Source organism: Aptenodytes forsteri, unplaced genomic scaffold (genome assembly GCF_000699145.1).
Source record: "Aptenodytes forsteri isolate BGI_AS27 unplaced genomic scaffold, ASM69914v1 Scaffold243, whole genome shotgun sequence".
NCBI classification, from domain to species: domain Eukaryota; kingdom Metazoa; phylum Chordata; class Aves; order Sphenisciformes; family Spheniscidae; genus Aptenodytes; species Aptenodytes forsteri.
In genome coordinates this window covers 2,811,627-2,824,896 of record NW_008795314.1, presented here as the reverse complement: position 1 = coordinate 2,824,896, position 13,270 = coordinate 2,811,627, and the positions used below count along the sequence as shown (strand labels likewise).

The 13,270-nt window shown below is 35.1% G+C and overlaps 1 protein-coding gene across 1 annotated transcript in view; it reads right to left on the bottom strand.

Annotated features, from left to right (window-relative positions):
- TBCD (tubulin folding cofactor D) overlaps positions 1 to 13,270 on the bottom strand; it is a 134,799-nt gene that overhangs the window by 45,023 nt on the left and 76,506 nt on the right. Inside the window, exons 18-22 of the mRNA XM_009279453.2 lie at positions 10,714 to 10,794; positions 9,875 to 9,948; positions 8,836 to 8,953; positions 7,322 to 7,382; positions 5,754 to 5,776 (exon numbers count right to left, since the gene is read on the bottom strand). Coding sequence (XP_009277728.1) covers positions 5,754 to 5,776; positions 7,322 to 7,382; positions 8,836 to 8,953; positions 9,875 to 9,948; positions 10,714 to 10,794 — 357 coding nt within the window. The remainder of the gene's footprint in view (positions 1 to 5,753; positions 5,777 to 7,321; positions 7,383 to 8,835; positions 8,954 to 9,874; positions 9,949 to 10,713; positions 10,795 to 13,270) is intronic.

The following is a 13,270-nucleotide window of genomic DNA, read 5'->3' as shown; positions in this document are numbered from 1 at the left end:
TTTTTTTTTTTTTTAAAAAAAACCTTTTCTTCCCTCCTCTCCTCCTCCCTCCCCACAATAAAATTAGTAGCCATGCTCAGAAGGCAAACTTAGCAACCCTAACAACTCTTAGAACTTTGTTCTCCAATTTATCCTTTTATATGAGCTTCAAAAGCCTAAACATTTTAAACAAGTTTTTCCATTCCTCACAAGTAGGTGCCTCCTGTAACATGCACTGGGTTTTTGACTGCTCAATATTTTCATTGGTTTTTCAGGTAAAGCAGAGATGCCAACTCCACAATATTCTTATTTGCCATAGATCAGCACTTCCTTTAATTGGGAAACCTTTGCTTTCGACAATCAATATTTTAAGCTCTATGTAATAATCCACAGCTCGGTTTATCATCGTAGGAAGCAAGCACAGATTCTACATCCCCATGCTGATAAGGTCTTTGTATTATCTACCCCACCTTCCTGCCATGTTGTCTGCTCTTCAGCTTCTAAAAAATTTAAATTAGAAAACAAAGAAGTGATGCAAGGAGTCGAGACAGCGGCAAAAACAGAAGAATGATGTGGCAAGGCTTGCTTCCTCTTCAACATTTCTTTCCCCTTCATTTTGTCCTCACCCATTCCTTGCCTTTTGTCTGTTGTCTTACTGCAAATGAGTATAAAATAATGATCTTGTAAATTTGTTTGGTGTGCAACAGAGTCTGCTGATGCAAGGATTCAGATACAGACTTCTGTTCAAACTACAAAGCAAGAACTGAGTCATAAAGGCTGCTCTTCTCCATTTCTTCACACTGCCAATAAGGAAGTCAGGCCATTTAAAGCTACTCTTATGTTAATAATTTGACAGCTATCCCTTCCTTTGGCATTACATCAATTCCATTTAATTTCAGAGTTTAGAGCTTCACTGAGGATTGTTGTCCCTGTGCAAGAATGAAGAATGGTGACAGTGACTTGCACAGTGAGATTTCCATGTAATGCAGAAACTATAATCAAATCTATCTTTGAAGGCACTGCGATACCATGTGTTCTTCTCTGCAAAACTTTTCAAGTTATTTCTTGCCTAGACATCACAGTATGTCCATCAATACATCTAAAATTTTTCCCCTTTCCACAGCTCATACATATTTCAATTTTAAGAACTGAGAATTCTATCATAATCCTAGATCTTTCCTCAGTCAGTGTTTAGTTTGTCAAACATGATGCGCATCTTTCTATTAACTTTATCTCCCTCTACAGTATTTTCACTAAATTAAAAAGATACGGATCTACCTAATTCAGAGATTCTGAATTTTGCTGTACAGTCAGTATTCTCTCTTTTTTCTTCCAAAGACACATCCACAAATTGCATCACATTATTAGATGTACCTGTTTCAAGGTTTAATTATTAATTCAATTTGTAAATTGACTGATGCAGTGCCCAGGTTCCATGAGCTCCTAAGCATTCCTTCCTATGTGCAGTTCCACAGCAATGCTTCTCTCCTAGAAACATCTTAGGATGAGTCACAATTTATTTGTGGAAAATGTAATCAAAATGTATAACCCCTTGTAGAACGGATGAATTAAGATTACTGACCTAAGAATGCTGGTATCTATTTTAAAATTATGTAGGCCTGAATCAGAACCAATGACAGTGCTGTTTTCAGTGCATACAGAAGTTCAAGGTACTTCTGTGGATTTTTTTTTTTTTAATTATTTAAAACCTGCTTTTTGTGAGAAGTTCAGAATTCACCTTTAAGATTATAAAAATAACAGTCACTGATGCTGTTTAGAATTGAATAGCATCTACGTTTTCATAAACATCTGAATCTGAAGTTAAAACTACTGGAATAGCTGAAGAGATTCAATTGCAAATACTCAATTTCCAGGAAGCTAAGACACTTGATGAATAAGTATTTTCATCTCCATATGAATAATAACCAGTTATTTTCCATGGGAACTCTTTGTCCCAAATAGAATTGAGGTAACTTAAAAGGTCCAGGTCGTACACTTACTGGGCTTTGGAAGTACAAAATGGCTTTATCATAAGGCACCCAAACGAGGAAAGAGATACCTTTGAGCACAGACAAAAAAGCCCGTGTATTTAATAAAGCTCTTATGGTCATCCCCTGAAGATGCAGAGAATAAACTATACTAAGCTGACAAACACCTATTTTTAGGTTACTGTAAATTCATATGCTGACCATACACATCTTGTATTTATGCTAACACCAGAAGACTACAGGTGAAATCCTGGCTCTATGGAAGTAAGAGTTTTCCCAGTGACTTCAGTTAGTAGCAAAATAATTTCACCTTATAACTCTTCAGAACATAGTATAGCACGATCTCCTAGAACCTTCACGCTACTGGATGCAAAAAATAATTTAAACTTGGAAGAATTGTTAAGACGAGCATTGTTACAAGGCTGGAATTATTTGCTGATTAAGTTAATATGCCTAAAAAACTCTTTTACGTAGATGACTGCCAAGAAATACATTTGCCCTGAAACCATCAAGATTAGTTGCAACCTTAAAGGTCTTTGAAATGAGACGAGTTTCTCTTTTGCCTAGCACCTGTCAACACCTACAGGCTACCTTACTCTTTTGGAAAAGTTAAAACTCTGAAGATGACAGTCCAGCTTACACTGGCTACTATTCTAAAAACCTAAAATTGCTCGTGTCACATAGCTGACCGTGTAATACACACAGCCAGACTCTTCATATGTTACAAGAATGAGATCAGAGCAAAACTCGGCATGCAGCACATTGCACTGAATCATCCAGTGTGGGAGTCGCTAACGAACTCTGTGCATCCTGTCATATCCAGCTCTGATGGGAACCCTGAAGGCCCAATAAATAGAACATTTGCTGAAATACAGAAGTGCAGTGCAACTACCTGGAAGAAGCCCAGCATATCTATCTGCAGCACTTCCACATCCGTCCCTAAATTATCTTGTTACCCAACTCTGTGTAGTAAGACCTACATTATCAGACTCAGAACTGGCTACAAGAAAGGAGGTAAAAAAAAAAATCTGAACATCTATTCAGCTGAATATTCAGTCAAGAACCTTATATCAGATGATGCATTTTAAAAAAATCTTAACAGAACTACTATTAAAAATACTTTTTTCTTGAGGACTTTCATATTGAAAACTAGTACAAGGTCTTAGATGCACTACAGAAATGTACCTGCTACAAAAAAGATACTAACCATGCTGGTTCGGTGGAAGCATAATATAAATCAGGCTGACCATTAACACTGTGTTTAAACTGACTTCCTATCCCAAGTAAGACAGCTTAAAGCAACAGATGCCACAAGTTTTTGTCTTAGTAATGTTTAAAGCAAATAAAATACAGGTCAATTTTTATAACTCTATAACCTGTATACCACAAAACAGGAACAATGGACAAACACTCTGTTTAAGTGGCATGGTTTGCATTGACTTGCTATAACTAGTGCCCATTTAATACAGAAAATCAGGCTCACTGCGCAATACTCAACTGGAAGTGCACATGCAAATGCTTAAACCAACCAGCTCCTCAAGACAAACTAGTGCATCAAACGTGTCAGAATCAAGACTAATGGAAGGAAGTACATACTGATGTGCCTGGACTTGCATTCTCCTTTTTCAGCGTACTACGGTAAATCCAGAAAAGGACTTACAGAGGAAGAAGGCAGAAAGATACTTGCATTTTTAAAAAAATGTTAATACAGTAGAGGACAGGATTTTCTACAATTAGCATAAACAAATTTGATTGCTTCAAGTATACTCAAAATTGAGAGACTGTGCAGTGTAACTCAAAACTTGGACTGTGTCCTGTCTGAAGGATAATTCATGGCCGTCGTTCAAAATCAGGTTAAAGACATTACAAGAGCTGCTAAACAAAGTAAGACGGTTAGTTAAATGAAGGTCTCCATTACAGCACTTTGGCTTTAACTTTTTTGACTTGAGGTACTTACAGATTCAATGGAATCCTAAGCATTAGACAATCAAGAAACTCACGACCCATTTTCCAGCTTAAAATTTATAAATTACAACTTAAAAAAAACCCAACCAAACCACAACACAGCATTTTTACGCTTTACTTCCTTCTCCCTTTCTCACAGGTAACACAATTTCTGAAAACAGCTTGATCAAAGCATTAAAATCCATTCGGTCCACAAAAAGACAGCTATTTTGTGGCCAGAAGTGAAAGCAAAATATCTAATAAACAGTTGAGATATGTGGTCTGATGCTTTTTGTTAATGCACTTTAAAAACTAGAAACACAAATAAAACACACAGGTTTTCAACCTTCCTACAAGATGTTGTTACACCGAAAATTCCCGGTAGCAATTTCTCAAATGGAAATCTTTGGAATATTATGTGCAATAATTACTCATCATGAAACAAGTTTGGCTTGTTTCACTAAATGCTTGCCCAGCAATACTCAAAATTGCTGGTTTGTTTTTATAACCTAGTTTATTTTTCTTGTCCTATTTTAAAATATTTTATGTATACCGGTATTTTAAAATATGGATTATGGTAGACATCCTTGTCTCAGCCTAACTATTAAACAGCAGTGAATCAATCTTGCTTGGAGTTGAATTAGAAGTCTTATCTAGAATGAAAACATTTCTGTAGGCATCTTATAAATACCATTAAGTGCAAGAAGTGCACATTATGACAAAAACAAATTACACCCAAGCTCCACCCTGACATTAAAGAATTTATGGGAGCCAAGACAGCCACCCACAAAGACACTAATATACAGTATCAGCATTAAAACCATCCGCCAGTACAAGCTAACTTTGGAGTGGAAGTTTCACACCAGTATGTACAACCCTCAAGAAGTAAATTTTAACATTTTTTCAGAAAGTTTCAGGATACAAAAACTTACATAAAAATTCTTTAAATTATAATTAATAATTACACAAAAAACTACTTAAGGTTTACTGTTTTCAGACACGTCACATGCAAAGAAGCGAACTAAACTGCCCAAAAGCTCAAAGAATTTGTCAGTTAAAGCAGAAAAAAACCCTCATTCACATATACAACCGTTAGGGAATACAAGTCATTAATTACGTTTTGATTTCCTCAAATTTAGGAACAAACTCTGAAGTCATATACTAGTTTTAATTCACATTTACTTAACAGTTACTTAGGCAAACTCCCTTTATTTCCTGGAAGCTTCAATAAATAGGAAATGAAAAACAACTCAGTGAAAACTCATTTACATTTTCTTTGGCACAAGAGTTGAAAAATTGCATTGAACCTTTTGTAATACTCCTGGCCTACTCATTACACAGGATGAAGAAAGTAATTCTAGAATTTAGATAGAAGCTCCTTTAAAAAATAAGTAAGTCAATTTTGGACTCATTAACTTATTAGTTTAAGATCATTTCTATAGACCTATTTGAACCATACAAGTACTACAGTACAGGTGAATAATGGGAAATGCTGAAGCCATGGATTAGTGAGCATATTCTGTTTCACATTCTTTCTTTAACTGTCTCTATCACAATATTGAGACCAGTACTTACCACTTTCCCATTAATCTAACATGCCTGTGAGTTGCACTCTCTAAACACCACAACCATTATAAAACGACATCAGCCTCTGTAATAGGAAGAGAAAGCCAAAAGAATGCATGTGCCTGCATTCTGACGAACTGTGAGAGACTGGCAGTCTATGGTTGGTGTAACTAACTTGTACAAACCAAAAAGCCCCCTAGGATCCTACTGTTTTCATTCCTTCTAATTGATACCTTCCAATGCAAAAAAGTATTTTTTTTGCATCCATTTTCTTACCTGTACAATTGACGACTGCAAAGCTGGGGAAAAAAAAAAAGCAGAGTTTGTTTGATACAAGTGTTTTCATTTTTCCTCCTCGCATGCAATATCTATATACTGTGAGCTATGCAACACAGTGCATTATTTTAAAAATAAAATTGAAAGGACAAATCTTTTTTAAAAAACCTCTCTATACCCATTTGAATTTTACATTCAAAGAAAATCAATTTAACACATTCATAAAGCACCAATTTTCTTATTTCCAAATCCTAGCTGCTCCTGCACATACCCTGGAAGCTAGTTTGGCTTTTTAAAATACATTTGCTTTCCACAGTTGGCCCTTTTAAAATTATGATATACTGCAGTGTCTGAAAACTGAAAATAACTTCGTTAGCTACAGATTAAACAGGAAAAACAAACAAAAGTTCAAATGTGACTGAAAAAAATTATCTCATTGTTAACATTACAGTAGGCCATCTTCAAAAATCAGAGATTATCAAATTCCTATGTAGTAAAAACCCCAAACCCCAGATTTTCAAAAACAAAGAGTTTACACCAACTTTGCAGATTAATTACAAGAACAGACAACAGCAGAAACTGGAAAGTATCATAACGAATTAAGGCCATTGTAACAGTACAGATACTGCTGATCAAGCTTCCAGACATTTCAACATGAGAAAGTTAAACAAGGACAAAGATGCTTCTTCAACCTGTAGCAGCAGCTTTCACCTATGCACAGAACTAAGCAAGCACCTATGTACTTTAAAGCATGATGGGTAAATGGTGAAGCCTGACAGCTTTAGCACGTCAGAACTGGGACTAAAGGTACTACAGATACTGCAGAAAACAAGTAGGAGCCTGAATGCTGAAGTATTGTCTGTTCCATAAGGTGAAGAAATAGGAGCCAAAAGAAAAAAACACCACCACGGGATGACTTAAAATTAAGGGGACAAGTTAGGCAAAACAATCTCCATAGAAGCATTTTAAATTGCTATGAGCAGGACAAGACTTAATTTGTCGTAAGTAGAGATAAAGACAATGCATGAGTTGAAATACAGAATATGATTTTCAAGCTCTATAAAACATGTAAATTATGGATGCAAGGATTTAGCAATGAAATCCCAATAAAGTAAAAAAAAAAAAAAAAAAAAGAGTAGAAAGGACAGAGAATGGACTCACTAGGAGATCTCTCTTGAGCATGGTCACATTAAGGAAACAGCCATACATCTATCTGCAAGGCCAGTCAGCATGTACAGAAAGGGAGGAAAAAAAGAAGGGGAAAGAAAAACAAAGCAAAACCCCATGCAGTATCTCAGAAGTGCAACTGACAGCATCAGAGAAAGTGGCTTAGCTAAGAAGCTGGCAGAACAGAAAGGGACCAAATACAAAATTATACTGGAGTAAGACACACGGTCAAGGACATCTAGCTATCAGTCTGGAGCGTGTCTCCAAATTCGTGTTTGTGAGATTGTTTACTTTGGGCAAGGGGAAAAGGAAGGTGGAGAACAGCTGCCTTAATTGTAAATGTTTGTTTAAAAATAATACAACATACCAGGTTAAAAGATACATTTATACTTGCTACAAACCTCTTGATGGATTTGCTTAAGTCCCTCCAATGATTTTTCATTGAAATAATATGTTATAGATCTGTAAAGGTATACAAAATTTTTAAGACCAGTTTCCTAATCATGCGGTAAATAATTTTTCTTCCATGACTTCATTGTAATTTCAAACAGAAAAACAATCATTTGATTTCCAAATTATGCTCAACAGAAATATGCAATATTTAATTTTAAATAGTTCAGCAAACATAATAATATAAGTTCTTTCCTTACATGTAGCAAACTCATTCTTAAAGGACTACAAAAAATTAGTGTCACTTACTAATAACATTATAATCAGTAACACACCAATAACCCTTCTCAGCTCAGTTGTTTTTTTGGACTCCAACACTTCTGTGATTTTTCCATCAATTTCAAGTGCTACTATGACTAGTAAAAACGCTCTGCATCTTTTTCTCTAACTTTTCAACTTTCTTGAGAAGGGAACTTTTAAGATTAACACAAATTCTTTTGATAGACACTGCTGGCAAATACAATTCCTATTTGTCAATAATTAAAGCCATAAAAATCAGTACACGCTTTTTGATATCTACTGTTTGAATTCATCTCAGTATATTTAGCTTGTACAAACAATGACAACATTAAATTTGTTAGATGGCATCACTTTAGATATCTTTGTATGACTGCATCAGAATGTTCTCAGAAGTAAAACAAAAAAGGTTAATCAGAGAGTAATTATCCAACTTTTAGAACAAAAATGACCCAGAAAGCCTGTCTGTATTTCTACAGTGTACATATATCTATGACTCCTGCAGAACTGTATGTATTTTCAGTGAAGTTTGCACTCTGGAGTCTTATTTTCCACTGCCTTGATCTTAAACAGCTGCTCATCCCAATTTAAGTCACGTTATTATAAAATTCTACTGCTAACGTAACTTCCAAATTCTAGTTTTTGCAATAAAGATTTTCAACCATTTTTCACATGTGATTCTTGTGAAAGAAAGAAAAGGTAAATGTCTCATTTCTTTAATCACAACATTAAAGCAAAGACATATCCAAATAATTTTGTCAATTATTCTGGCTACATCACCTATATGCAATACATGTGTGTGTACACACACATACACCCATATATACATATATATCTGTGCCAGCACTCAGCAGCAACAATTAAATCAGTCCAACTCAACAAGCTGCTTGAGGAGGTATTTCTCTAACACTGAAGACGAAAGACTGTCCCCTCACTGGGAAGACAGCATACTTATGGGGAAAGGGGGTTTAATCTATATTTAAATGATAACTTTGAACTCTCCAAGTAAGGCAGCAAATGATCTCACTTTCCTGATGATGAATTTAGACTTAAGTTTATAACATCATGGAATAAAATGTGAAGGCTTGGCATGACTGATCAAAACAAACAAAAATTCAATGGAAAAGAAGTTCAGCAAGATGGAGATTTCCATAATTATACTCAGGAAGTTTTCAATAGACCAGACATGAAAGAAAAATTTATAGTCAAGATAATCTTGCATTTATACCTATTATTCTCTTCTGCTAGTTTACACAGTGCATGGGTGATCTCAGCACAGGCAAGAATTGCCCCATGGCGTGTGTGCAGATCTGTGCCCACTGATAAAGGTAGAAGTCTTGGCAAAACTGGAAGAGATTAAATAATTTATTTTTTTTTAAACATAGTGACAGATCACAGTTCTAAATGTAATCATGTCTGCCTAGAAATAACATGGGAAAACTATTTCTGGAAAGTCAGGCCAATATATTCTGGCCATTATATGAAAACCAAGTTTTAAAAAGTAAGTAAATTCTGACAAAGCATACTAACCCACACCAAGAAATTTTGTACTCGCAACTACCTCCCTGTTTGGAGTAAATAAAACAACGTACTTGCTATTAGGCATTGGGTTGGCTGAGCGGTAAGGGAAATAAGGCTTGTACTTCCATGGAATTTTACTTCCTTGTAAACTGCCACCTTCCTAGTCCACTATAGGGAGCCTAGGTAAGATCTGTAACTACAGATTCACCTGGATGTCAGCTGCTGTCTTTCAGCCATATTAAAAAGCAGCTAGTACGTCCTCAGAATCTTGAGTGGGCCGAGCAAAGGATCCTGAATTCATGCTAAGAAACATTTGATTACACACACAACAGTCAAAAAGGAATTCTTCTGAAGATGTCAGACTGGACAAGACAAAACAGATCCCCCCACCCTTTACGACATCAAAGCCGTATCAACAAAGCAAAAGCTAGGAATTTGAGGACTAGCTGCCTGAATTGTTGCAACAGAACTACACCCATTTATTCATCTCGGAACTGGTAGGGTCCAGTGTAGCCAGATAACTGAAGTCCAGTTCCCAGATAAAAAAAGATCTGGCAGTATTTCATAATTTTTGCATAAAATCTGAAAACTGGTAAAGCTATTAGTGTCACTACACTGTATTAAGTTGCAGGGGAAATCTTAATTTTTATTAAGTCATGGTGCATGTTTAAATCTTCTCAATACATTTTTGCTACATAAACTAGAATGCTTGATATGGCACGCTATGCAGAACTTTTGTTACTTACCCACATTTGCCATGTATTCAGGAGCCCGTGGAGTAAGGTGATGCAGAGCTTTGGTTGAAAGTTCTCGAATAACACTGAAGATGTAAAAAAGCACTTTGGGATTTTTTTGGGTTAGCAATTTAGTAGAAGTAATGTATTAAAAAAAATAACGTCAGGAAGGGACTCCTGTCCCCAACCAAAATAAAGACACCAGCAATATTAAAAATTACAACAGTCTCTGTCCATCCTATGCTTCCCCCCTCAAAAAAAGCCAACAAAACAAAACAGTGGACCAAACAGACAGCCTACAGCTAGCTTTTAGCTATATGAATAGAACTTATTGCTGAAAGAGACAAAGAAAAACATAAGTGTGGATGGTAGAACCTGAGGGCTCATTCTGTGCATTGGCAGGGACACTACAGTAAACTATTATTATTTCTCATGATGCAAACTATTATCAGCAATGATATAATCTCATTTGCGTTATATGTACACATTTTAATCTTCATGAACACTGAATATGACTAAGCACCATCTCTATGCATGAAATCTACTTAAATTATGATAATTGTATGGTGATGGTGTTCACCCCTCACATACACTATATATCATATAAATTGTGTTTTATTAATCTATGAACAGATTGAGGTCATGGCAAAAAGACAAAATTCATAAACATGTTTTAAGTGACAACATGCCAGGGAGGTATAGATGACATCAGCTACTACTTGTCCAGTTTCCTTCAGTCAAATGCTATTGCAAACTCTAGTATAAGTAAAATTTACAAAAAGCATCTAGGAAAGCATGATACGAAGAACAGTCAATTCCTGGATCTTAATAATTAGACTTTATGAACTCACCTATCCCAGTGGTTAATCTTCATGTTAACTAAATGATCAATCATTGGCTGTGTATACTCAGGAAAGCCAGCAATATAGACACTGAAAAAGAAGTATCCATATAGAGAGAGTACAGAATCAACATCTGTGTGCATTTTAACACAAGCTACTCCAAAGTTGATTTAAATCCTCTAGATTTAAAGCAACCAAAAAGATTACTTAAACATGCCTTCTCCTAAATGAGACACAGCTGAATAAAATAATACAATAGGAACTATTTTACAATTATTGAAAAAAAATTAAATCACTTTTGTAGAACTTTCAGATTCTTTATAAAAAGTACTATACATACAAAAAGCTTGACAGCAATGAAAAGCAAAAATAAACATTCAATTCCCATTGCTACATTCTAGAAAATCTAGATGTGCATATTAACTTATACAATTATTTCAGATTGGAGAAACGTATTAATGATGTAATCCACAGTACACAGTAAAATTAAGTTACAGAAATGTGCTACATCTTCATAAATACAATGGTCCAAAATTGAATGTGGGTTTTCAATTTGTCCTTTTTAAAAAAATCAATCATACACAAAAAGTCAATTCTGACAAAAAAATGTTAAAGCTGCAAAGTCAAGACCTAAGATGTAAGGGAACACCAGAATCAATTAGCTAGGTAGCCTGCATAATTACCTAACTTCACAGCCACACTTGCTTTCCAATCTTCAGAAGCATCAACTACTGAAAGCTGAGGTCAACAGAGGTTAAGTGAAATGTTTTTTCAGTACATCTGATGTATGTTAAATAATCTTGGAAAGCTAAACAATCAGTAGAATGTGTTTGTGTCAAAACGGCATGCACAAAGGGACAAAATTAAGGACACATGGATTACCTTAATTTCACCTTTTTGTATCTTCTGAGCAATTAACTTTGCAACCATAATAGTGTTCCATTATATATGTGTGTGTAATTAGAAGCAAAACAAAGACAAAAACCAAATACTGTTGCATGTTACCATACTGATATCTATGTAATTCATCAGAAGAGTAGGAATCCTTAAGTCCACAGCACAGACCTCAGTCAGTTGAGCCAATACAGGATATAGAAGTACTATCTACTACTGCTATGAGCCCTAGAGGGGGATTAGACAGTTGGTTTAACTGGTTGTTGATGCCAGCAGAGAAATGATACAATTCATTACTCTTTAGTTCCTTTCCCTGTTCTGGCAAAACAAACAATAATAGATACACTTCCCCTGCCATATTTGAGTTCTCCTCTCTTCTTTGTAGTTTGGGTCCTAGTTTTAGCACTCACCATTCTTTCCAACCATTTTAATCTGAACTTCCTTGCCCAGCTCATCAAAATTGATCTCTTGGGCCATGTCTGTAGCCCAATCCCACTTTCAGTTTTAGTTTATAACTATCTTCAACTACAGTCCTCATCTTTTGTACCCTACTGAGTATTTAATGCAAGTAGCCTTGGATACAAGTCTAGCCTTCCTGATAATGTTGCTGATAAGATTTTTGTATCCCACTCTACTTAGATTAAAAAGCTTCTTCCTTAACTCTGCTTTTACCAGAACTCCTGGAATCACATAATCTCTTTACTCCCAGTTCATACAAAATGGGTTTCCTCTACCTTCCATCCTCAGAAATAGATTATGATATTTGAGCTGAATCCTCCAAAGAACATCAGCAAAAAGTTTCAGAAGGGCACCCAGTTTGAAAAATTTGCATAAAAATACTTAGATTTGAAAGGATATAAGCAACTATTTATATATACACATATATATGTCATATTTATATACAAAAATATATATGATACTGCCTCTCTACAAGAATATATCATCATTTATTAACCAAAACCAAATTCAGCTGTAGAAATTGACACATCTTTTTTGGGCTTTTATTGCTCAAAGGAATCTAGTAGTGCCAACCTTCACACCTGCACAGCTTCCTTTCACATAGCGGCATTATGCTGGCCTACAAAGTGTCCCAGGATTGTTTTATCTGGGTGGAGGAAGGACAGCTAAAGATTCTAGATCTGGAATATGAACCTCAAGCAGCTTTTTCCAACTACAGAAACAATTACACCACCTTAAGGCATACCGATCAGAAAGGTCCATTCTTCCTACCACATCATAATGATACGTGTTTTCTGCACAGCCAAATATATGCTTATGGACTTTTCCTTTGATGTTACTCAGACAAAAATAAGGAAATAATTAAGTATTGACCCAAATAATTATATCCTGCTTGAAGAGCAAAGTGGTGAAGATTTTTAAAAGTAATATAATGAATGAGATGACAAATACTTTACAAAGAAGAGTTTGATTAATAACACTGAACGTGGTTTCAAGGAATAATGCTATTAACTGCATAAGATTATTTATAAAGAATTCACAAATTTATTCTTTCTGTTGCACAATTTAAAGAAAGGCACAAGAGTGGAAGAAAGAAATCAACAGTAAAAATATTTTCACTTAAATAATAATTTAATTAAATAATTAATGAATTAACAATTCAGCTCTCAAAAAGTAATAAGAACATAATTAGTCTCCAAGCTGAAATTATAAA